The sequence below is a fragment of the Caretta caretta genome, chromosome 2 (assembly GCF_965140235.1).
Source record: "Caretta caretta isolate rCarCar2 chromosome 2, rCarCar1.hap1, whole genome shotgun sequence".
Lineage (NCBI taxonomy): Eukaryota > Metazoa > Chordata > Testudines > Cheloniidae > Caretta > Caretta caretta.
In genome coordinates, this window is record NC_134207.1 from 79,921,504 (window position 1) to 79,946,677 (window position 25,174).

The 25,174-nt window shown below is 40.9% G+C and overlaps 1 protein-coding gene across 2 annotated transcripts in view; it reads left to right on the top strand.

Annotated features, from left to right (window-relative positions):
• The window catches only part of CHST9 (carbohydrate sulfotransferase 9), a 119,269-nt gene extending 108,052 nt beyond the window's left edge, over positions 1–11,217 (top strand). For both annotated transcript variants that reach the window (XM_048840514.2, XM_048840513.2), the window contains exon 4: positions 9,680–11,217. In XM_048840514.2, coding sequence (XP_048696471.1) covers positions 9,680–10,777 — 1,098 coding nt within the window. In that variant the 3' untranslated portion in view covers positions 10,778–11,217. The remainder of the gene's footprint in view (positions 1–9,679) is intronic.
• Positions 11,218–25,174: the final 13,957 nt, after the last annotated feature.

Below are 25,174 nucleotides of genomic sequence, written 5' to 3' on the forward strand. Positions count from 1 at the left end.
CCCTGCTTGGTTAAATTCTGACTTAACAAAGACAAATTTTGGACAGCTAGGTCCAAATGCTAACCACTCTTAGACACTGAGAAGTCCATTGCAATCAACCCACTCATGGATTTCTATATTTTCTACAAGGTCATTAGCGCTCTCTAGTTTTTAAGCAAATTTTGGTGAAATATGTATAAATGTAAAATCAAGGCTCCATCCTCCTCCGGACAAAATATTTATTTACAGTTTGCCACCTTCACTGACTCTTCTTCCACTTGATCTTCAGCCAACTGCTGGCTTTCTCAGCCACCTCTTTTTGTCCATATTTGTTTTATTTTTTTAGCATTGCCACTTCCAAGATCCTTCCACAGCAGTGAGTCACCCATAAATATTTTGCTTTCTGCTTTTGTGTACCCTACTCTATACTACCTTGGCAACCTAACTTATATCCTGGTGTCTGTGTACAGCCCAAGAAGCCAAGATGTGTGTTAAGTACCACTGTGGAAAAGGAAAGGAGACAGAATATGCCTTGCACTTAAGACCTACTTTTAGTAGCAGTAATAACAACCCTGTGCAAGAAATATTTTACAGCCTGCCTGCTGAAATTTGTGTTCAAGTCAGTCCTTGGGCATCTAGTCCTGCATGTCCCATCCTTCACTCTCAGAGTGTTTGCAGAGTTAGACTATCACGGTAAATATGAAGTTTTTCTATGAACTATTATAAGTTCATTACATACAATATTTTGTGGGATTGACCCTTTCCAATTTAGTCCAGATTTCTTGCATCTCCAAACTCACTGCTCTGATCTTCCTAGTTCTTTTCTTTTTCTCTACCTTTGTTTGAAACCCATTTAGAAAAAAATGAATCCATATCCTCCCATATGGAAATGAAGCTACTGTGGTTTTGGTACTGCACTATTATTTCTGTGGTTATGTAGCTGACATCCCAGCTTTGAGTCCCCATTCTTCATTGCTACTTACTTAATTCCCCAAAAAGTAGGGGCTTGAGGATATGCCTGAGACAGAACTCAGCACTACATCAGAGCCAGTACTGTTAGTCCTCTAAATCAAAGTAACCATTCTTTTGTTTCCTTGTATACCATTTTCTCCACTGGACTTGAATGTACACAATACCTGGCAAGGTAGGCTAGTTCTGCCCTGGAAAGAGACCAAACCTGTAGATGGAATTCTAATACCCCTGCATGTATCATCCTCTTGCTTCCAGACTGGTCAAAGCGGCAAGTGATATGACTTGGCTGTATAACTATCCTATCCATTCTGAGTTTAGAACAGTCCCTCATTGAAGAAAACAATGTGTAATATGGATATGGTATTCTCTTCATTGTGCAATGAAAATGGCCTAGTCCTGTGGCTTAATCATAACTAACCATTCTATCTAATAAGAAAAGGAGTACTTGTGGCACCTTAGAGACTAACCAATTTATTTGAGCATAAGCTTTCGTGAGCATCCGATGAAGTGAGCTGTAGCTCACGGAAGCTTATGCTCAAATAAATTGGTTAGTCTCTAAGGTGCCACAAGTACTCCTTTCTTTTTGCGAATACGGACTAACACGGCTGTTACTCTGAATTCTATCTAATAATATTTCTGCCTCAAAGAGGGGTTGTGATTTATCTAGCTCATGTTTGTACAGCACGTTAAAGATGTGTAGCACTGTGTATGGGTAAATATTAAGTGTTAGTATGAATTTCTTGGTGTAAGACTGCATATAGCCAGAGATGTGTTTAGGCTCCTCGCCAGCCTGGGTTCCTATACAATCTTATTTATCTTTTTTTACATTTTTTTATTTAAAGATAAAGTCATCTAACTTTACTGAAACACAAAGTGTGATTGAGAGAAAATGTATATGCATTGAGACCTCTAGAGAATTTACTCTCTCTTTCAAGGCAATTTGGGGGAAGTGGAATTTGTCATTGCTGAATTTATATCAGTATTCTTCATTTGAACCTAGTTTTCATTTGATCCTCTTAGTGCTATTTCTAAAAGAACAGAATGTCTTGTTTCTGCAGATGGATAAGTGGGTTTACCTGCAGATAAGAATGGAATGGTCTCTTTACCAACAAAAGTTCCCTGTGAAACCTACCACATCCTCAACTAATGTGGAAAATATCACTGTATTCATAGAGCTGCTGCATTGCATTATGTGCCTCTCTTCTCAAAAGAGCTTCTCCCCTCCCCCCATTTTGTATACTTTTGCTTTTTTCTGGCCTTAATGTTCACAGTCAAAAATATGCTCTTAGAAAGACTGATGAAGATGATTTAGGTCTTGATTCAAATCCCACATGGCTACAATTAGGCTGTTTCACCATACTTTATACATTATGGGCCCAGTTTTTAAACACTGGTGCCCAATAGGACATCCAAATGCCATGTGTGGATATTCAGAACATCACTTAGGTGCATTTATTGTCAATTTAGACAGAGAAGAGCTTATCTGAGTGCCCAAATCTGGGGTTTGGATGTATTGTTAAGATGTTAATATTTGGAAATTAGGCTGTTTTTAAATGTATTCGATATTCATACAGTTATTAAATGTTATGTACTGAATTATTATCCAGGTTTTTTTGTTAAATACTAGATGGGTTAAAGTGTGTCTGTGAAAAATAATTAGTTGCTTGTAAAGTAAAATGTGATCAAAAATACCTGCCTGCTTTGAGTTATGAACATGCAAGAAAAAGAGATAGCACTTATTTTTGTTTTGAGGTTTGTTTGTTTTTATTTTTCCTAATATGACCAGTATTTTAAAGGTTATTTCTTAACCTAAGTACAGTGTACCTGAGAGTAAATGACTTCCAGAAATACACTTATCAACAAATGGGAGTCCTCCATAGCTTAAAGCACAGAGGGAAGTAAAATGATCTAAACAGAAAAAAGAGAGATTACATATTAATCTCATCTGTTTAGCTTAAATAAAAGATTAACGTGTAACATACTAAACTTCCTGACTCAAGATTACCTAAAAACTTATTCTTTCCTAAGATCTAAGGTCTTTATATACATATAATTGGGGTGTGCGCTGTATGCCAACTACCGCATTGTGGACATACAAATATTTTTGCTTGCCTAGAGCACTACAGTCATCTCTATAGTATTTTCCATAATGAAACTCAAATCATCCTCTTATCTGGTGTCAAAATTTCATTTGATGTTGCTTAGGCGACTTTTCTCTGCTTATGGATTTTAGCCTTGTATAGAGAAAAGAATGCAAGTTTGATAAACAACACTGGTCAAATATATTGACCTACTAGTGAGTCTGAAATGAAAATGCAACAAGCTAAAATCATACACAGAACTGATGGGTCTCTTTTGCACTGATTCAGATGTGGTTTACTGGATAGCGATATATGCTGGTGACGTGAAAATCACAATGATAATTTGACATATAGTGATCATATGCAAAAGCTGGTGGTTGTATTGGATTAATGGATCAGGTTTTCTGTGAGCCAGTATCTGTATTTCCTATAATGAGCATAGAGAAATACAAGGGAGAATACTGCAGATACTGAAATAGCTGTTTTTTTTGTAAAATTGTGACGATTCTCAGAAATACCACTTCCAATTAGTTGGCAGCATCCTGATATCAGAAAAGTCTGGCCGAGTAATGTTACAGAAATGTTACAGAAATAGTGTTGAACCACTTGTAACAGACTTAGTTACATTGTATTTTGAAAATATATATTATTACACACACATAATCTATGTTAAAAAGAAATTAAGGATGCAAAGTCAAGCACTCATTTAGGAAATGCCAGAGTTAAGGTTGCTCCGGCAACCTTAATTTGGCCTGCTTTTGCAAATGCATTATGGTAAAGCCTTTAATTACATGGTCACATGCTATTGTTTCCATAGTATCCCTACCTCATTCAAAGCACAGAATGGATGGTGCTCACTTAATGAGCAGCTATTCATTATTTTGTTTTCTACTCATTGTTTAAGGTGTGCTCCAATACCTTATTTACTGCACTCTGTTCAAACCCTGCTCTGAAGACAGAGTTATTAATTTCCTCATGGGGGGTTTTTTATGGTGCTTGTCACTATGGAAACTGAGTGCTTCACAAACATTAATTAATTTATCTTCACCTCTGTAAAATGGGGAACTGAAGTACAGAGAAATTGAGGTCCAAATTATCCACTGATTCTGGGTGCCCAATTTGTGATGCCTGGGATCTAAGTTTTCAGAGTGCTTATCATCATATAGCATTTTATGCATTCAAAGTGCAGCTCCCATTGACTTCAGTCGCAGCTGTGAGTGCCCAGCACTTCTGCAAATCAGACCCCAGGGTCTGAAGTTGGGCACCAAGAAAATGAAAACAAAGTTAGTGACCACCTGCTCAGCCTCAGGAAGGTGCATGCCACAGTGGATGGAATCTTTGTGGAATTTAGCTGTTAAACTCTAGCAAGTTTCAGTTGAGCATATGCAAACTGCAGTTTTTCAGAGGCTTATAATTTGGTCAAATTTGGGTGGATTTTCACAAAGAGAGCAAAATGCACATCCCTGACCCAAAGAGCACCTCCTTGCCAAATTTCAAGTCCCTGCTCCAAAGCATGGCGGTGCTAGAGCTTTTCAAACACAAGATTGCCAGAATTGTTTAACATGGACAAAACAGTGTATTTTAGCCTTGTTCTCAGAAGTGTCTGAACATTTTTGGCTGAAATTATTCAACATTCACTCTGAGGCACACACCTAGCATGGAAAATATCAGCCCAAATGGTTAGTCTGGTGAAGTTATAAGCAACTGCAAACAGGATCTTATCATGGAAAGTATCGGGCAACCTTATCAGTGTTTTAAATAAATATATCAAACACTATCTACTCTTCATACCCATGCCCATTTCATTGCTGCTCTGCTTTGTTTTTCTCATGAACCTGAAACAAATACCAGTGGGGGTTCCAGCATCTGAATTACCATGCTAAAGTTATAGAAAATTCAAACTACCTTCCCTTGTATCTGTGCAAAGGTGTCTCCATCCCCCACCCCCAAATCTTTTTGAATGTGAATTTGGTGTTACTTAATATTCATTTAAGTCCTCTTACATTTACAGAATAGGAACAGTCCAAGCAACAAGAGAACAAATTTACTTAGACTAGATGCCTCAGCTCTGATCGAGAGGAGAGTTCACATGTTGATTCATTGATGTTGGTGCTTCTGCCGAGGAGTGCCAACAAAGATACCAATTAATATATATTATAATGGAGGATTCTGTGATATGGCTACCCAGTTCCTATATTCTTATCTCCTTACTGCCACTGTTATAGCTGAGTGCTGTACTAATTAATATAACACTGCTGCAAAGTAGATGGTATCATCCCCATTTTATAGCTGCGGCAAAGGTGTGAATTAAACCCAGATCTCTTTAGTCCCAGGCTTAACCACAAACTATCTTTCCTCCCTCTTGATTGAAACCACTAGCTCATTTTATACAGACCCGTGGAAGCTTTTGAATGGTAAGAACATTTCCACAACGCATCCCCTGTGCCAGGTTAGAACAAGTGACCTAGACAAGAAAGGCGCAGCATCCTATTTCAAGTCCCTTCCACTTGGTGTCTGTCCACAGAAATGTGAAACAAAAATGTTCCTCTGTAAAACACAGTTTGGTACACTGGTGGCTGTTCCCCTTTGAATTTGTAAGCAGAGTTTTTGGAAAAATTAGAATTCCAGGGAAGACTGGCAGAAAGACAGCTTCACTGACAAGTGACTGAGAGGTATAACCAGAGGGGATGAGAAGAGAGTAGAGAACAGAAGGGAAGTACTGACTGGGGACATGACGAGGGAAGGTGTCAGGACATGTGTAGGCCTGGTGAGGCTTGAGAAAAGAGTACCACCAATTCTCCTTCCCTTCAGTGCAGCCCTTGATTTATATATAGCTTGCATAAGCCAGTGGTTTTCATCCTGTGCTTTTTTAGAAAGAGTATTGTCAGAGACTTACCCTTAATAAACTGTAAGTAAGTGAAGTTAATAAGATACCAAAGAGTAGCAGTCTTTTACCTTACGTCTGTGACGAACTCTTGGTCAGTCAGTCTCTTTCAAGAGCTATTATAGGGATTTGTTTAGGCTCATTAACACTAGACTGCAGAATTTCTATGTGAGGAATGTGTATATTTTTTTACTGGGTTTGTTGTAATAATTGTTTTCTGACCATTGCCAATTATTTTTGGCAAATATTGTCCTAGTACAAAAAGACTGAGCCACTACTCTTAGCAGGCTTATAGAATTTGTTTCTATGTGTATATAATAGCAGTGGCTTCAGTCTGATATGTTGGAGGCAGGTGCTATGCAAGCCCTCCACATACCGCTGCTAACGCATCTTAATTCTGACCCCTGCTGTCACAATCCTGGGCCTTTACTGAGGAGAGAGTTCTAATTGTGCTAAATTATGTGATCATTTCATAATTTAAATAAATGAAGACTGGGAAAAAACTACCAAACTAATTTTTACCTGTGACCTACATCAGGTTTAGAACCCAGGTAAAGAAGAATGTACAATACCTCAGTGACCTAACCAGTCCCCTCCCCGCCCCCCAGTGGAAGCATTCTGGAGAGTCTTTGTATATACATTTTTTCAGCCCTTACTAAGCTTTCATAGCGCTTGAGAATATCTTGGACTGAAACTCTTAATTGGAAACAATAAGTTTATGACCCACTATGGAACATAACAGGAAAAGGAAATCAAATTAACGAAGCAACAAAAAGAAGCTTACATATTTACACAATACTTTTCTTGTTCTCGGAACTTCCCATGTCATCATTTTCCCCCAAGTCTTTGTTCACCACCATATCTGTTTGGAGCCTTTTTCTTCTTCTCAGCTTGCTAAGAGGGGACCACTTTCAAGTGACTCTTGCTGCGTGTAAGTTGTTCTTGTGAAGTGTTACCTGAGGCTCCTCTGAATCGCTCAGCCCATCCTGCTCCAATGGAGTATTCACTCCTGTCACAAACGCTTCAGCACTGGTCCCTACATTTTTGTTCTCAGTTTCTGAGGTAACCAGGTTGAAATCCTGTCATCTTCTTGTAGCTCCTTTGAGTGTCCTAAGGGATAACTTTGATCTTGGTTTTGAGTCCCAAATGGACCATTTCTTGACTCAGAACTGAATAAAGTCCATAGCAAGGTTATAGTCACCTCAGGAAGTCTATCCTTTCTCTTGATTTGATGGAAACAAGCCAGCTCTCCAGTTGTAAAAAGTTCCCCCATATGATCGTCCATCATACTACTTAAAACTCTTATACTTTATCTAAGGGTATTCAAATTTGCTCTGTCAAACATATTTTTGTATTGTGTATATATAGTCCAAATGATCCAAATTCCTTTGTTCCTCTTCCAAAACGTTAGGGACCTCAGCTGCTGATCAAATACGAGGAGTCATGAGGTACCATTATACCTCTTGATTTCTCTTTTTATTGAGTTTTGAGAAACACTGAAATCATCGGGTACCGTTAGTCAGTCAGACTCTATCTTAGGCAAAAGCGTGAGCAAGAACGTCAATAACCATGCTCCCCATTGGAGATACCCGCAACCCCAAGATGTTAGTCCCCTCACTGCCTTAGTGGGGACGCTCCTTTTACCAAAAGCACCATATTTTTATGTTGTTTCTGTGTTTTATCAAATAAAATTCTCTCAGAGGTTGGTTAAGGGTTTTGTAACCCCACAGAGTCCAGTTATTTTAGTATCATTGCATAACTTTAATACTAGTTATATAGATTCATCTACCTGCAGCCAGTGCCTGGTGTGTTTCCTATTGCCTATACAAAATTGCATCTTCTAAATTCCAGACTTTTCCACTGTGACCAAAAGCATTTACTTTCCTCTGTATTCTGAGAGAACACTACTATATTCCACAATGGTTGTGGTTCTCTTCTATTGCGAAATTCCGTTGTTTCACCACCATTCACTGTGGTATCTGAATGCCACGTGAATTTACAATCTTTCACTGGTGCAATATTCCCTGCTTCGGGACTCTTTCGCTCTTAGATTGCAGCACTCTCGTGAATCCTCCCCATTCTTGGGCAAAAACTTGGTCTCAGTCTCTAAATATATGCATCTGTCTAATATGAAAGGGTTATTTTTTTTTTAAATCATGGATGAGACCAAAGTGGAGGGCAATCAAGTGCCTTTTTGTAATTCTTTAAATACTAAATTGCACTCTGCCAACCACTAAAAAGGCTGTCCTTTTCACTGAATTCTATACAATAGTTTTACAACTGACAAATGGAGAAATAAGAGCAGAGCCTTTTAAGACTCTTTCCATCTGTGAGAGTTTGAGGCAAGATAGAGCTGGCTGATTCCCCAGTGACCTTTTTGGAACCTCCTTCCTCACTGATCATATGGCAGGGTAGGCTACTTCTTCTTGAAACTACTTGCATATCTGTAGGCTCAGTTTCAAAATGGTATTCACAAGCTTTATACCATCCAGTACTCTCTCTGTACATAATTACAAATTCATGGGTGTAGTGCATAATCTAAAGAGGCAGCAGTACTTTATATTTGAAATAGCCCCAAAACTGCCAATTTTCAAAACCCCGAGTTGAGAGACATTGTGGAAAATGAAAACAACTACCTTGTGTATCATCAAGTTGTGGCAAAGGTTAGAAATCCTTTAACAGTGACTTCATTGTTTTCCTATAGACCTCACAAACTCCAGTGCTCTTAGGAGAGATTTTTAAAACACGGGCCTCCTTTTTTTGCACCTGCTGCAACACCTCCACACACACACTAATCCACTGATTCCCAAACTAGGGGTTGAAACTCCAAGTGGGGTTGCACCATCAGCCGAGAGGGTCACGGTGATCCCAACTGTGCGGAGGAGGCCATTTTGCTCACATGTACGGTGTGGGCAAGATCACGCTGCAAAATGGCATCCGCCGCACAGCATGACCTTGCACGTACAAGGCATGCAACGTCACACAGTGTGGAAAATGCCATTTTGTATTAACATACTTCCTGCTGTCTGGGATCGTGGGAAGCAATAAAGCTGAAAATGCAGTCAAAATGTTTGGAAACCGCTGCACTAATCCTTTCAAAGTAGCTGCCTAAACTGTCACTGAGTCCCTGCTCACAGCCACTTAAATCCTGTCTGCGCGAGGAAGTGTTCTAAACATTTCTCACCATTGCTACACAGAGTTCAATTCCAACAATGTTCGGAACTTCGGGAGCCCTAGTGTGGTCAGCCCACTACCTGCTAATACCGTTTTAAGTACTGTGCTGGCAAGTCTTGCTCTGGGCAGCTCTAATAAACCCAGTGTTTAAATTGGCTTCAGTGGCTGTCAGCTTGTCTACACAAGGGCTCTCAACATTGCTAACGCCAGAAAAGGGCCTAAGGGTTAAAGCCAGCAGGGTTGGGCAGGTGCATCAACCTCCCTACGTACAGCTGTTCTGAATCTCAAAAAGATACTCATTTCGACTGACTTACTGGAGCCCTTGTGGTTAAGAGGAGCTGCTGTTAACTAGCTCAGTTTAAAAGCATATATTGCTCTCATCAGTTAACCCAACTCATAAATACATTAGATGTCTAAGAGTGACTGTAAACCTGTTCTGTGAGTTTCCTTCCCCATCTCAAATAGAGCTACTAGCACAAAACGTATTTTTCATACCTCTACTGCTTTTGCCACAGTAATAATGCTTTAAGTGAATGGGGTCAGCCATGCCGAAATATGCTTTAAATTTTCATTCTTTTAACGTTTACAGGATTCCAAGCTCCCACACCCAGAGGAGCTTGCCACGGCACCAAAAAATCAGAGTGTTGCTGCTAACCTTAACAAGCGACAGACAACTGTAATCATGGGCAGACACTCACAGGAGAAAGCCACTCCTTTTGGTGAGATAGCCAGCTCTTTGGTGAGCCGATTATCTGAACCGCAGAAGATGACTAAAGCCCTTCTAAAACAGCTTAAACAAGTGAATTTACCAACAGTGATGCGCCCTTTAAATAAGAGTTTAATCAAAGATGACAGATGGAAAAACATAGATGAAGCTCAAGAGAAACGCAGATATTTTCTTTATGACTTCTGTAAAAAATACAGTAGTGAGAACCGGCTTAGAACCCATCTAGTGCGTATGGTGTCCAGAATATACGTGGAGGATAGACACAAAATCTTATACTGTGAAGTGCCTAAAGCAGGCTGTTCCAACTGGAAAAGGGTTCTGATGGTGCTTAATGGACTTGCCTCTTCAACATTCAGTATTAGCCATGATGCCGTGCACTATGGAAAGCATCTAAAGAAATTGGACAGTTATGACTTAAAAGGGATACAGACACGTTTAAATACCTACACCAAGACCATATTTGTACGTGACCCCATGGAAAGATTGGTGTCTGCATTCAGGGATAAATTTGAACATCCAAACAGCTACTACCACCCAGTGTTTGGAAAGGCAATCATTAAGAAATATAGACTTAATGCACGTGAAGAGGCCCTGAAAACCGGATCAGGCGTGAAGTTTGAAGAATTCGTCCGATATTTGTTAGATTCCCATCGCCCAGTAGGGATGGACATACACTGGGAGCAGATTAGTAAACTCTGCCATCCCTGCCTCATCAACTATGATTTCATAGGGAAATTCGAAACGCTAGAAGAAGATGCCAATTACTTCTTGCAACTGATAGGTGCTCCAGCAGATCTGAAGTTTCCTAATTTCAAAGACAGACATTCCTCCGATGAAAGAACAAATATGGAAGTAGTGAGACAATACTTAAAGGAGCTGTCAGGTTCAGAGAGACAGTTGACCTATGATTTTTATTACTTGGATTATTTAATGTTTAATTATACAATGCCAATTGTATAGCTCTGAATGATTTCAAAATTCCATCAGACATTTAATGATTTTGGCCTCAGACCAGCAACTGTAATATTACCATACAGTTCTGAGTGGAAGAAATGTAACTACTAAGTGTAATTGTCTTGACTTAGTGGAGATTTTATAAATGAAAGTGACACCAATTGAGACAAAATTGTTGGAGCAATGCACAAAAGAGACCTATAAACTATCTAATTTGCAATAAAAGGTCTGAAAAAAGCTGCTTTTGAATATGGATTATATTGTGGAAGCAGTAATCCAGCCAGCTGTTTCATTAGCTCAGCTAATGTTCTTGTAATGGTTGAAAAACATTCAAAATAGCATGGATTTGTGTGTGTCTATATAGGAATAATGTGTCGAGTGTTTTGAATGTATATTTTTTGCTGTCTGTGGCATATTAATAAAAATCATTGGCTAATTCTGTAAGACATATGTAGTGTTATCAGTGGCAGTGATGTACCCATTTATCACCTCTTGGCATTTTAATTTTTAAATAGAAATCCATCATGTGATATAAACTATGATCCAAATCCTGAACCTAGTGGCCATCCTCGGTGTCTGGGCAGAATCATAGAGTGGAGGCTGTGGAACATCTGCAGAGGTTTTCTGTGGAGGTAACATCAGTTCAATGGCTATTATCCACCTCCACCGACAGTGGCAAATCCTCCAGCCATGTCCCCTGCTAACTGTTGCCCGTGGGGTATGCACTCATTATTTCAGAACCATTGGTAACCATCCGTAGGAATTGCTCTACTGCAACAGATGCTTCCATCAGAATGCCTGCCACTGGTAGTGCTCTGTGTTCTGTTACCTTTTCTCTCCTTTGCTGAGCTTGGGCCATCAAGCAGCAAACCTCAGAAAGATGGAGGATGGAGCATTCTGAAATGACAGGAAGGGAAATGGCCACTGTAATCCCTGAGGCAGAATTATGGAATTTGAGTACAAAATCCTATCATCCTGGTTATAAAGGAGTGGAACCTGGGGGCAAGAGGGTGGAATACCCTGTCTGTGGCAGATAGAATGAAGTCAGGTATATCTTGAGACTATTGTATTTAACTTTATAACTTTTATCTATATCTCTGTGAGCCAGGGATTGTACAATGGCTGGTTGGGGAGGGTTGTCAAGCTCCTCGAGGAACTAAAATCACTTGGAGGTCATTAATGCAAAATCCCAAGGCTGGTTATGGAGATACACAGCCCTTTAAGGCTTGGGCTTTCTGAGGAAAAGGGGAAATGACTGGTTTTAGGAGGCTGAGAAAAAGCTTTTTGGGGGTGTAACAGACTCAGGGGTTGCCTTTTGGATTCAGTAAATGGACATGGCCTTTTGTTCAAGAGAGCACCCAACCCTGCTGAAGGGTTGGAAAGACTGTGACCTGCCAGGGTCTCCATAGGACAGATGGGGATTTAGTTCCTGGTTTGGTTTTGTATGTTTTCATTTTTATCCATGAATAAACCAGCTCTGCTTTGGAAGAGCTACATGGTCATTGGTAAAAACACTCTAATTATTCTGAAAGAGAAACTAAAGAGCAGGAGTTGGACATTTGTCAGACCTGCTTGGGATAATCACAGTGAAGTGCCAGCGGGACTGCAGGCTAAAACCTCGGGTTGGAAGGGAGTGGGACATGCATCTCTGCCCAGAGAGAGGTAAAGGCCTGGGACCTGAGCAGATCATGGAGGTGGGGTTAAAGGTGCAGTTATTCTGAAACTGTGACACCATCATCCCTGATGCAGACAGTTTCTTCTGACACATTATGGAATAGATGCTTGGAATGTCCCAGAATGGGGGGAACCCTCTGCAAAAACTAAGGGAAAGTCCCCATAAAATCTCTACTAAACCTATGAGAACCAAAACCCTACATTTTTTTTATAGTTTTGAACAGTTACTTCCAGTCTCGGAATATGAGGAATTTTAGAATGAGGAGACCATTCTACAGGAAACTGTCATAAGTAAGTGACTCCCCCTTCTTCACTATCAGAATTACTGCTTCCCGGATTCGTTGTGCCAAACGACTGTATGGCCCTAATCTTGCCAAAGGCAGTCGCTGGGGTGGGGAGATAGGAGAGCTATTTAGCCACCATATATACGCTCTGAGGAATAGGGGGACCCCAGTGCCTTTTTCTACTCTCAACTTTCAGCCTGTGGCAAAGGAGAAGAGAGGGGAGGCCAGTTCCAACCCCAAAAATGCTGCTGCACGCAGCCGGTTCCCTCGCCAATGGAACTGTTGAACTGCTGATGAGCACAGGTAAGAGCACCACTCAGAGCTGAAGGCAGAGAAGTTCCACACTGAGCCATTAGAGGGGAGACCCTACGTTCCTCGCTGCTAGCTGTGCTTGTAGTAAGGGGAAGGAAGAGTCCACTCCCCACATGACTGGAGCATGTGGAAGGAGGAAGAGGACACCTTTCAGCTCTCCTCCCAGTGAGGAGGAGGAAAGTACAGCTAGGAAGGGAACAGGCAGCCTGTATTGAGGAGACTGTATGCAAAGGTTGGGTGGAGAGAGAAGAATGTGGAGAGAGGACACTGGGGAGGAGGAACATTTAGCTCTAGGTGGACGCAGAAGTACACAATGTTCTAGGCATGTGTGCACAGGGAAACGTGGCAGCATTGGGTGCACACACCTAGATGTATACACAGTATGGACATATACTTTATTGTACAAATGTAGGACATTGTGGGTCTTTTGGAGGAGAGTACTTGGTACATCTTTGGAGCCAAGTATGAGCAAAAATCACTCCACTGATTTTTTTTTCCCCTCTTCTTTCCTCACCCCCTCCAAATGTTTTTGTTGGTTGTTACTATGAATCCAGTAAGCCAATGGAACTGTACCTGTGAGTAAAATCATGTATGTACTTCAGTATTTCGGGGATCAGGGATTGTGTGTTGAATTCTTTTCCCCCAGATGTAATTGCTGGCCTTTCTTCAAGGGCTTCTGAGTATTCCTCCTTGTAGGATTTGGCCCCCTGGCCATAGAACTGTGGAACTCCCTCAAAAGGCTGTGTCCATTGGGGGCATACAAGTGTGCTCATCTGAGGATGACCTCCGTGTACTACTCTCTATAAGGGAGTGCAGCCCCAACCACCTCGGTTCCTGGACCTCTACCAAAGAGAGCTAGCAGAACTCACCCAACTCATGCCTTTAGTGAATAGAACCTTCTCAGCCCCTTTTTTTGTACTTACTTAGTTTAGTGCAAGTATTTAACTAATCCTGAAATTCCCCCCTCTTTTCATAAGAACATAAGACTGGCTATACTGGGTCAGACCAATGCTCCATCTAGTCCCTTGTCCTGTCTTCTCACAGTGGCCAATGCCCGATGCTTCAGAGGGAATCAACAGAACAGGGCAATTATCAAGTGATCCATCCCCTGTCATCCACTCCCAGCTTCTAGCAGTCCCTTGCCCTGGAACTTTCTAGTTCCTTCACCAGGGCTACGCCCCACCCCAAGACCCATAAGCATTTCAAGAGGTGCGTCTCTTGTTCTGCTATTATACTGCAGTCTGATGCCCATATCCAGAGCCTATTTTGCCTGGGTGAATTGCCACAGACTGCACATCATCACCTAGTGTGCAGTCTGCAGTGCCTTTAATCCCTGGACCAGAAAGCAAAGAGACACATGAGGCTCCAGGCTCAGATGTTTAGAGCCCAGTGCTCTGGCAGGTCCATTGCTGGTGTGGAGACCAGCACCAGTGCCGACATCCTCACCAATCAAACCACAGAATCCCCTCCCAACTCCAGGCTCAGTGCTGCCTTCCACTAAGGGCTCCAGACGAGGATCGCACTTATCCTGGGCAGGGGGCTACTATCTCAGCCAGTGTTGCTCTGGCTGAGAGAATTTCTCCCTGCAGACGGTAACCCTCCTGAGGACCCATATTAGTCATTGTTGAGGGAGAACAAACTGGTGCATCATCCATCTCCCTGCCTGGTGAGCATGGGCAGCCCAAGGAACTCTTGAGGAGAATGGCCGTACATAAGTGATCCACTTTGACATTTTCTAGGTTCAAACTACAGAAAAACTGGCTCTGTCCCTCAGAAGTGGCTGTCTTAATTCAGCCAAGAACACCTGGCTTTCACCTGTCTCATTCCCTCCTGTAGCCAGAGAAGGATATTTAGCAAGGGCCATCAGTTTTTATTCCAACAGCCACTGGCCAATTTTCCGGTGGTATCAGCAGCACAGGAGAAGTCTAGGGAGCTGCAACCTCTCAATCACCCCCCTCAGACAGAAAGAGGCATAAACTTTCTATTAGAAAGTCTCGACTTGCGGGACACCTGTTTTCATGTGGTGATCAAAAGAATTCGCACCAAATACCTCAGGTTCTGTGTGGGGTCAAAGCTCTATCTCTTCAAAGTCCTGCAATTAGATCCATCCACCATGCCTCAGGTATTCACCAACTGTCTTGCTGTAGCAGATGGTCACCTCAGATACCCAGATGTCTTTGTTTGCCTGTACTTTGATGACTGGCTGCTAATAGCCAAGTCTCAGAACTTGACATGGGCAGTTCAATACATGTGCAGTCTCTTCTAATCACTGGGTCTCCTAATTAACAGGGCAAAAGCTTTTCTTCATACCACACATAGGATCTCTTTTTTTCAGGGCACATCTCCACTTGACCAAAGCCAGGGCTCTTCTCACAGAAGAGACATACCTCAGGATGCAACAAACTCTGACTACACTCAGGGAGCAACCAGAACAGACATTCAATTTTACGTAAGACTCTTGGGCCTGATGGTCTCCTTCCATATGTCATTCCTTATACTTATCAGTCCATGAGACCATTGCAACATTGGCTTGTAGTACATAGCACACTTTGGTGTAAGGTATATGGCTTGGTCATTGCCCACACAAACAAAGGCCACATTCACTGCTCAGAAACCAAAGGGGGGGGGGAATAGTATGTGATCAGAACAAACACAACAAAATGCAGATCGGGGGATTGCATGATGAACCCAAAGGATAAGAACACTATACCAGGCTGGAGCACTTACAGTAATGATATACAAGTTGAAAAGATATTTGTGAGAAATCATTGGTCTATGTGAAATTACATGGGAAGGCAAATAAGAATGCTACCACAATGAACACAGGATATCGATACTGGGAAGAAAAGATGGTGGATACCAGGATGGAGTTGCATTGGTGCTAAAGCTGAAGGCAAGCCAGGTTCTAATGTTATTTAACCTAATATCTCCTCATATATTTGAAGGTCAGATTTAGAATCAAATCTGAATCATATAAAAATACATGCACCGAACACAGTAGTGCCCAAGGAAAAAACTGATGAATTTTATAGCAAGCTACAGAAAGCAATATAAGACGCTTCAAGATAAGACATGTTATTGGTGATGGGAGATTTTAATGCAAAAGTAGGACAGGACTAGAATTTCTGTGCTGGAGCCATAGGCAAATTCAGACCTGCTGAAGAAAATGCAAGAGGAGAAAGGCTACTAAATTTCTACGTAAGTAACAAGTGGGTGATACTGAACACGCTATTTCAACAAAGAAAGCTGTGAGCAAGTGTAGTTGGATGTCACCTGATGGGCAAGTGAAGAACATGATAGACTTTGTACTTGTGAATTGCAGATGGAAATCAAACGTGTGGTTGTACAGATCATTTGTGGCCGATATTGAATTGGATCATCAATTAGGGCTGGCACTAATGAAGTTGAGGCTACCAGCAACTGAAAATGTACCAAGAAATAAAATTTATGACAGGGACAAATTGAAAGTGCCAGATATCCGGAAGGAACACAAAGAAGTTATGCAGAGAAACATCACATCTCTGGTGAAAGAAGAAATGATTGTTGAAGAGACATGGAACAATGTAAAAAATGGGATTATGAGAGAGACTGGGCTACAAAGCCAAAATGAAGAACCCAAAGTGGATACTGATGGAGTGCTGTAATTGAGTGACAAGCACAGGAAGCTGAAGGAAATAAAAAGGAAGACAAAAATCTAAGAGCTAGGTTCAACAGGTTGACTAGAAAGAGAAAATAGAGAGAGACAGAAACAATTGGTTATGTGAACTATGTAACGAAGCAAAAGAATACACAAAGACAAATATGGCACGGGTTGTATCACATGATAAGAAAACTGACTGGGACATATGCGTTGAAGATGTCAGTGGTGAGATACCAACATGGGCAAATAATTGAGGACAAACAAGAAATGAAGTGATGAAAGAATATTTTGAAGAGCTGTACAACATACAGAAGATGGTCAATGAAACGGTCCTGGAGAAGCTTGCCAGTACAAACAAGGGAGAGCAGATACTGGAATTCTTAGAAGAAGTAAAGATCTCAATGGAAAGTCTGAAAAAGAAAAAGGTGCCAGCAAGTGACAACATAACCATGCAGCTTTACAAACAACAGCAAGTGCTGAGCGAATGGGGGAAAGTGATAATAGTACCAATCTATAAAAAAGAAGATAAGAGGAATTATCTTATTGAGCATGCCAGGAAAAGCATTCACCAAGACATTGCACAGGAGAATGAAGAAGTATGTGGAAGCAGCACTTGCAGAGGAACAGGCCGGAGTCAGACAAAGTACAGTAGATCAGCTATTTGTGATAAGACAGATATTGGAGAAGTACATAGAACACAACTGAACCTGTTACAACAACTGTGTAGACTTTGAACAGGCATTTGATATCATGTGGCAGAAAGGGTTATGGCAAGTCTTGAGAATGTACAGCATCCCTGAGAAATGATCAAGCTGGTGTTGCAAGTGAATGAGTGCAATGAGAGTAGACAAGAAACTGACGGAATGGTTCAGCATGACCATAGGAGGGGACAAGGATGCAGATTTATTATCAGATTTGTGCACCTTTGTTTTGGAATCAGTAATGGCTGTAGCACTGAGATGAAACAAGAGGAGTGCTATTATGTGGGAGGAGTGTGCATCACCTTAGACCTACAGACAGTGTTGACCTCATAGTATTGACCCAGGAGGATTTACAGAAAATAACTGAAAAGGTAAATTGGAAAAGCAGAAAATTTGGACTGAAGATCAGCACAGAGAAGACAAAATTATGGCAATTGGAAGATGAGAGGAAGAGGTAGAGATCAAACTTGGAGACAAAGAACTGGAACAAATGGAACAAATTGTGTACTTTGGAGGTCTAGTATTGAAGATGACACAAAAAGAGGAATCAGAATAGCCACTATTGAATTCAGAACACTCTGTAAGAGCTGGAAGGCTAAAGACATTGCGATAAAAACAAAAATCAGTATGTGTGAGACCGTTACCGTGCTGATACTGCCGTATGGACCGGAATGTTTGAAGTATGAGGAAAGCCAACAAATAAAAGATTTTGACTGTGAAAATGAACTAGCTGAGAGGACTACTGAGTGTTTGAAGACTTTAAAAAGTAAGAAATGAAGTGATGAGAAAATGGTTAGGGAAAGAAATAACATTGTTATAGGAGATCCAAGAAAGACAACTGAGTTGTGTCTTGGAGATGGGTCAAGAATGGACCCAGAAAGGATACCATATGTGGTAGTATATAGCACAAGGAACTAGAAAGAGAGGAAGACCAAGGATGCATTGGATATCTGTGGTGAAGAATAACACAAAAGAAAAAGGTTTAAAGATAAATAAAAATGTGAAGTTGGTATAAGACAGAAAATGGTGCAAAGGCTTCATTTGGCCCCCATTTGTCACTGCTGAGCTGATGGATGGGAATCAAAGAGAAAGACAGAGAGAAGACATTACGCCCAAATTCGTACAGTCTGCAGAGGAGGCTGTCTTTCACTCTTTGTATGATTCTATAGCTATGTTTCTGGGAGAACAGAGACAGTATCCTTCCAGGGGGGCCCTTCATTCTTGCCTCCCTTGCTCTCTTAATCACACCAGTGCTTCCACTCTGGGATGGGGTGTGCTCTGTGAAGACCTTTGGAATGCCTGGGATTCCAAGCTCTACCTCAGCTTGTGTTAAAGCTCACAACAGTGCTGTGGGCTCTCGTGACCTTTCATCAGACACCACAACAGAAAGCAGTACAGGTAGTCATCTGCAACGCGGCCATGTACTACATCAGCCAGCGGGGAAGAGCACGTTCCCTTTCCCTCTTCTCAGAGACAAGAAAGTTGTGGCTGTGGTGCACAGAAATCAGGTTCACCTGAAAGCCACACATCTGGCAGGGCAGAAGAATGTGCAGGGGGATGTGTTGAACAGAAAAACATGGGACGAGCACACAAAGTCTCTAAAAAATAAGTGACCACAGCTCTGTTTCACAGAGATAGACCTCTTTGTTTCAAAGCACAACACTAAGTGCAATTTATACTGCACCAGAAAAAAAAGAGACAAAAATTCCCTTTGAAACAAGTTCCTGCTGAACTGAAGTCAACATCACCTGTACACCTTCCCTCCCTGGCCCCCAGGGCCCATAAGAAAAATCAAGGCAGACACAGCTAGTGTGGTACCTAGACCTCCCTGCACCTGTCTGGAGAACCAACCTACCCTCCACCTCTCTCTCCAGGCCTCCTGTCTAAGCAGCAAGGGAGGAGTCTACATTCTAATCCTGAGACAGTGCGGGGGATAATCTGTTAATTGCAGACTCTTTCTGCTCACAGGGAATCCAGATCATCCCATTGCAATCTAGGAAAAGCTCCGCTCTCAAGTGCTACAAGTAAAAATGGATTTGGTTCTCCATCTGGGCCAGTTCAAACAAAACAAAACAAAAACAAAGCCTAACCCTATCTCAAGCCAGGGTCCCTGCAACCCAGGGCTACTACTTATACCTGAAATCACAAGGACTAGCCTTAGCTTCCCTCAAGGTGTGTTTAGCTGCCATTTGAGTCCTCCAGAGGCATATTAAAGACGGGCCTATATGCTCTGCTTTTAGGTTCCTGAAAACCATTCTTTCTACAAAGGAGCCTCCTCTGTCCTTGGATTGAAACTTGTACCGACCAAACTCATAGGCTCTCTCTTTGAGCCTCTTAGGGGACGGTGTTTTAGAGCATTTCCCTATGAAGGCAGCCTTTCTTATAGCCGTCAATTCCACAAGAAGGACTAGTGAACTCCACCCATTCGTGGCCACACCACACTGCACCATGGCTCATAGGGACAAGGTGACCCTGAGGCCACACCCTAATTTTATGCCCAAGTGATGTCAAACTTCACCTTATCCAATACATCTCCATTCTGGAGTTCTCTCTACACCCCCGCAGCCACTCCCAGGGAACACCTCTGCACACTCTAGATGTTAAAATGACACTGCTTTTACCTGAAGAAAATCAAACCCTTTAAAAAATCCAACAACAGACTATTCATAGCCTATGGGGAAAGATACCAGGGAGAACCTATTTCCAAGCAGAGATTGTCACATTGAATAAAAAGACAAATCTTAGGTAACCCTGTAGAGACTGTGGTCCTACAGATGTATTCCACCAGAGCCACTGCTGCACCTGAGCATGTCTGAGCACATTCCTATTATGCAGATATGCAAAGTAGTAACATGAAGTTCAATGCATATTTTTACCAAGTACTGTTCCTTAGACTTGGCATCCTACTCTGACGCCCAATTTAAGAGAGCGCTGCTACAGTTCAAGACCACTTCACCCCCCTTCTATCCAAGGGGCACTGCTTGCTAGTTTCCTCTGAGTGGGTATGCACACCGGCCTTCAAAAAAGAATGGAAGTTTGCTCACAAGGAACTTTTGATCTTCAAGTATGGCCCCTATGCAGATGTACTGGCTAAGTCATGTGACAACTATTAACTGCCTAGGCTTCGTTAGGATTTTACCTCTTTAGTTAACTCAAATACACTTTTTTCCCTAGTGAAGACAAGACCTCTGCGTCCTATTCTGTTGTTTCTCTGTCCTAATGAGTATTCACTCGCAGTTTAAATCATTTGTGAATTCCTTTGAGGTGCTGTTTAGACCTCTTCCAGATTGTTAAAGATTTTAAATAACAGATGACCCAACACTGACTCCTCTGACATCCTTAACTTTTCTTTTGCTTTGTGAGGTTTTCTGCATGCATATCTACTGCAATTTTAACTCTCGTATAACATAAAGTTTTTGTGTACTAATGAGTCTCAAAGATTTTGTATGTTTCCACCATGCATGAAAGAGAGAAGGGTTTTGATCCCACTAATAAGGTATACAGGCCAACGGTGTGTTTGAGTTTTGTAGGAAATATTTATTTCAGCAGTATAGATAGAATGATAAACTACAAAGTCACTGAATGAGAACCAAACCTTAAACTTGTCCCCACTAAATGAATGATAAAACTTCCATTATCCTCAGTGGTGCAGGATTGGGGCCTGAAAGGGATTTTGGAAAATACGTATTTATATTTTTGTTGGACAAGCGGCACGGTCTCACTTCATGAAAAATATGATTTCACCAATTAATTCTTATTAGTTAAAAACAGTGTTTAAATCAAGAGGGGAGAGATGGTGTTAAAAAGTGTTGAACTTGTGCTAATGAGAGCAAAAATGAACAAAGAGCACTGATTAATGGTCATTTGCAGACACACATCACCTCCTTGGATTTTGCAAGTCTAATAAATTTTGCATATACGCTTTGAGGTGGGAGGGTACAAGCTAAGTGTGTATGCACAAAACCATAATTGTTTTAGTTGCACTGTTATTCAATCACACTTGTGAAAGTAATTTAACTTCAGTGTGTGCTCAACGTCAGATGTCATAGCCCCTAACTGCACTTAAAATTCATTTTTTTTAAAATCTAACTCTGACTGTTGTAAGGAAAAGGCACTCCCCGGTCCTCTTCAGCAACCTGAGGGATTAGGATGATCTCAGTAGCAGACTCTAGATTGTACTTTGCCTCATTAACCACATTTTGAAACTCACCATCCTGCTTTGCCAGGAATTAAGTTACATGATTTAAAATTAGCATAAGAGTTTAGTATAATTGAATTGGGACTGTGATATTTGACTTCTGAGATTACAATAGATAAAGGACTAATTTGCAGATAACCTCTATTTTTAAAAGTAAATTTTAAAAGGTCACAGGGAGTCTGGGTTGTAAATCAGCTGACGTTTAGAAAGATCAGTAAGCGAAATCATAAATTGAAGGTCGTCCAATATAATCTATATAAAAATCCACCAATGTTTGTTGTACTCAAAATTATATGATGTGTTTTTGGCTGAGGTACAAAAATGCACATTGCAGTATAGTAGGCAATAGTATCTTTAGGCCTACAAAAAGGATCAACTGCAATAAGCAATGCCTGTCTTAGGGAGTTACGTTAAGGTATCCACATGTCTTCCAATTTAATTTTTGTTTGACCTTTTAAGCTTACTTTGCTATGTAACTAATATTTGGTCACTTGATACAGGTTTTGGTGTAATAATACGTAGTAGTTTTATACGTCCTGTGTTCTGAGGATCTCAAAATGCTTTTCACACATAAGTCAGTTAAGTGTCACAGCCACTTAGGCACAGAGAAGTTGAATAGCTTGGCAAAAGCGTTACAATGAGTCAGTGGAAGTGCTGGAATGGAACCTACGTGTTCCAATGTTCATTCTGTTCTAATCACTAAACTGCACTGCCTCCCTCCTGGAACAAACAGCTAACAGTTATTTATTTTAGGCAAAATGAGAAAAGTAAAAATTTCCTATACTTCCCCTTTTTAAGGCATCAAAATTAATTCTTCAAATCAAATTAAAATACACTGGTTTGTGTGTCCATGAGAACTAGAGGCCAATTTAAAATATATAGATATAGATATTTACACCAAAGCACTCACTGGGAGAACTTCCCCAAAAGACCAAACTTACTGGAGCTATTCGGGCCCCATATATTAGTGTCAGGTGGCTGCTTTTAACTTGGAGATCACCAATTTAATTTTAAATGGAGTGCAAATTACAAAATTACACGTTTACAAAATTGGAGAGGAAATTATCTTAATAGAACTCCAGGAAACTCAGTGTATGTGTGTATGTGTGTGGGCATGTGTGTGTCACACTTATATATAGGTTTGGGAGGATTAAATTTTTATTGGTAAATGTCAGTAAACACCGATTTCACTGTACACACATAAATTAATGAACAAATATTTCCACTGACAACAATCTAAATACACAGATAGAGGAAGTAAGAAAAATGCTGCTTGAGAACTTAGAGTAAAAATCCAGTGGTTTCAACTTTCGGATTCGGCTTGTTACAAATGAACTAGCGAATGACAAGTAAAAACAGATACAATTTGTTGATTTAAGGATATTTACTTTGTATATTTTGACATGGGCTGTTGACAATTTGTGTGCATGGTTTATAAAGCTTTAACTTTTTGAATCTGTGTCTACTGTCATTAAATAATTAACTGTGTCCCCCCTGCATAATTTCCCACAACTGTGAGTTTCATGATTTATTTTGCATTATGTAAAAAAGTACATCAGACTTCTATTTATTGCCTTTGAACTTCATTGGGCTTTCGTACTCAGAGTATGCAACCTTGCTTTATATCTTCTTCTGAAGGTGTCAGAGAAAATTGAGGACTTTTCAGCTATGTTCAAATAATACACTGAAATGCTTCAGCTCCATTTTGTGCAGTTGGCAGTCTCAAGAATCAGAGCTTCTGGTTCAGCTCTGTGTCAAAACACCGAGAATTATTAAGGTTTCACCAAGCACTGACCTGACCTAAAACTACAGCCAAGTTGTCTAACCCGGAGGAACGGCCCCATTACACTGTTTCAGCCCTTTAATCCAGCATAAAGCAGCTGGAATAGAAGAGACAATCTTGTCCTAAGTTTTATTATGATCATTAGACTAATTCATTTCATTTCAATATAATATCCCAAAATAAAATGATACTCAGTTGTTCTGTTCTACAGACCTAAGGACAGGTTTGAGTGCACTGAAGCCCACCCATGTAGCTGCACTCATTGGGGACTACTAGAAAACTGCAGAACATATTGAAATATAATCCTGGGTACTTTTCATCCTTAGAAAGTGATTAGGATAATGATTAGAAACAGCAGAAAGAGTCACCTACGTTTCAAAAATAAAGAGAAAATCCCACTTCAGCTACCACAACTTTTCTTCTGTAATAGCCCTCGGTCACTACCTTTTTATCTTTGCATTTTCATCATCTTGCTTTCTCATATCTCTTACATTTACAAATGTCTCCCATGCCAATTTGTCTTTCAATTTCCTCCTCAAATACATACTTCTTCCACAAAGCCTTGCTTTCAGCACTGCTCACACCCCAAGATCTGCTGTGCTGCACATTGGAAACATCATCCAGTAGAGAGTTTGTATCTGAACAGAGTGTGTGTCAGAACAAGGGCTCAGATTTACAAAGGTATGTAGGCACATAAAGGTAGGATTCACAAAAGTGCCTGGCTGAGATTTACTAAAGCTCCATAAGAGAGTAGGCACCTAATGCCCATTGAGCACAGGAGCAGGGCTCAGCTCCTCAAAGGTTTTTAGGCACATAACCTACTCACGTACTTTTACAACGCACCTATCAGCATTTTTCAGCACCTAAATAACTATGTCAGTATGGTGTAAGGGTCCCCATTCTACAGTGTTTCCAGTACAGGGTGCAGTACACTCACACAGAGTTATGGGCAGCCCTGGGGCTTTCGACTGTAAGCTGCTAGCGAGAGGGACCGTGAGTTCTTCCATGTTTTCACAGTGCCAAGCACACTGAAGGACTCAATCTACATATTTTTTTAAAACTCATGTTTTCCTGCCACTCAAATTGTTCTTCACTGCTATAAAGTCACAAATAACTGACTGGCCTTTCCCTGAATGAATGAGAACTATTCTTAAAAAGATGCAAATGTCGATATCTGTAACTGCAGCCAAATAACACGGACCTGACCAATTAGTATTGGTGATCTGAGCATGTGTGACAAAAGTATTTAAGATTGTCTTGATGCTGAGATGCATACCAGCATATATAAATCAGGAGGAGGATCCCTGGATGCCTCTAAAGTTTCTTGTACCCCACACAAGTCTTTTGAAGACATCAATGGCATATCAAGGTATGAGTCTGGTACATATGTTGTTAATATTCATTCATGTTCATCCGAAAGACTTGACCGAATGGTCAATGGAAGTGAGCTGACTTTAGGAAATTCATGAGAGTACTTTCATTTGGGAGCTCACAAAATATTAAAGCCAGTTCTGCAAGTCTCTCTCTTCTGGAAAGGCCACTTTGCATCTTGTTTCCTAAGCAGTTCCTTCTTCTCAGCATTTTTCTGCTGCTACCATTTTTCCTTCTTCCCCACCCAGCTTCCTACTAGTCTTAGATCCTTATCCAAAATGGCTTGCAGATCAGAACTTTCAGATGTCCATTTGAAGAAGGTGCTGCAGCAAACGAGAGAAATACATTAGGCAGTCCCATCTCTAGCCACAGATGATAAAAGCAGTCACTGGGTGACATTTGAAAACTGTTTTAAAATGGACAGCGCATTGAGACATTAC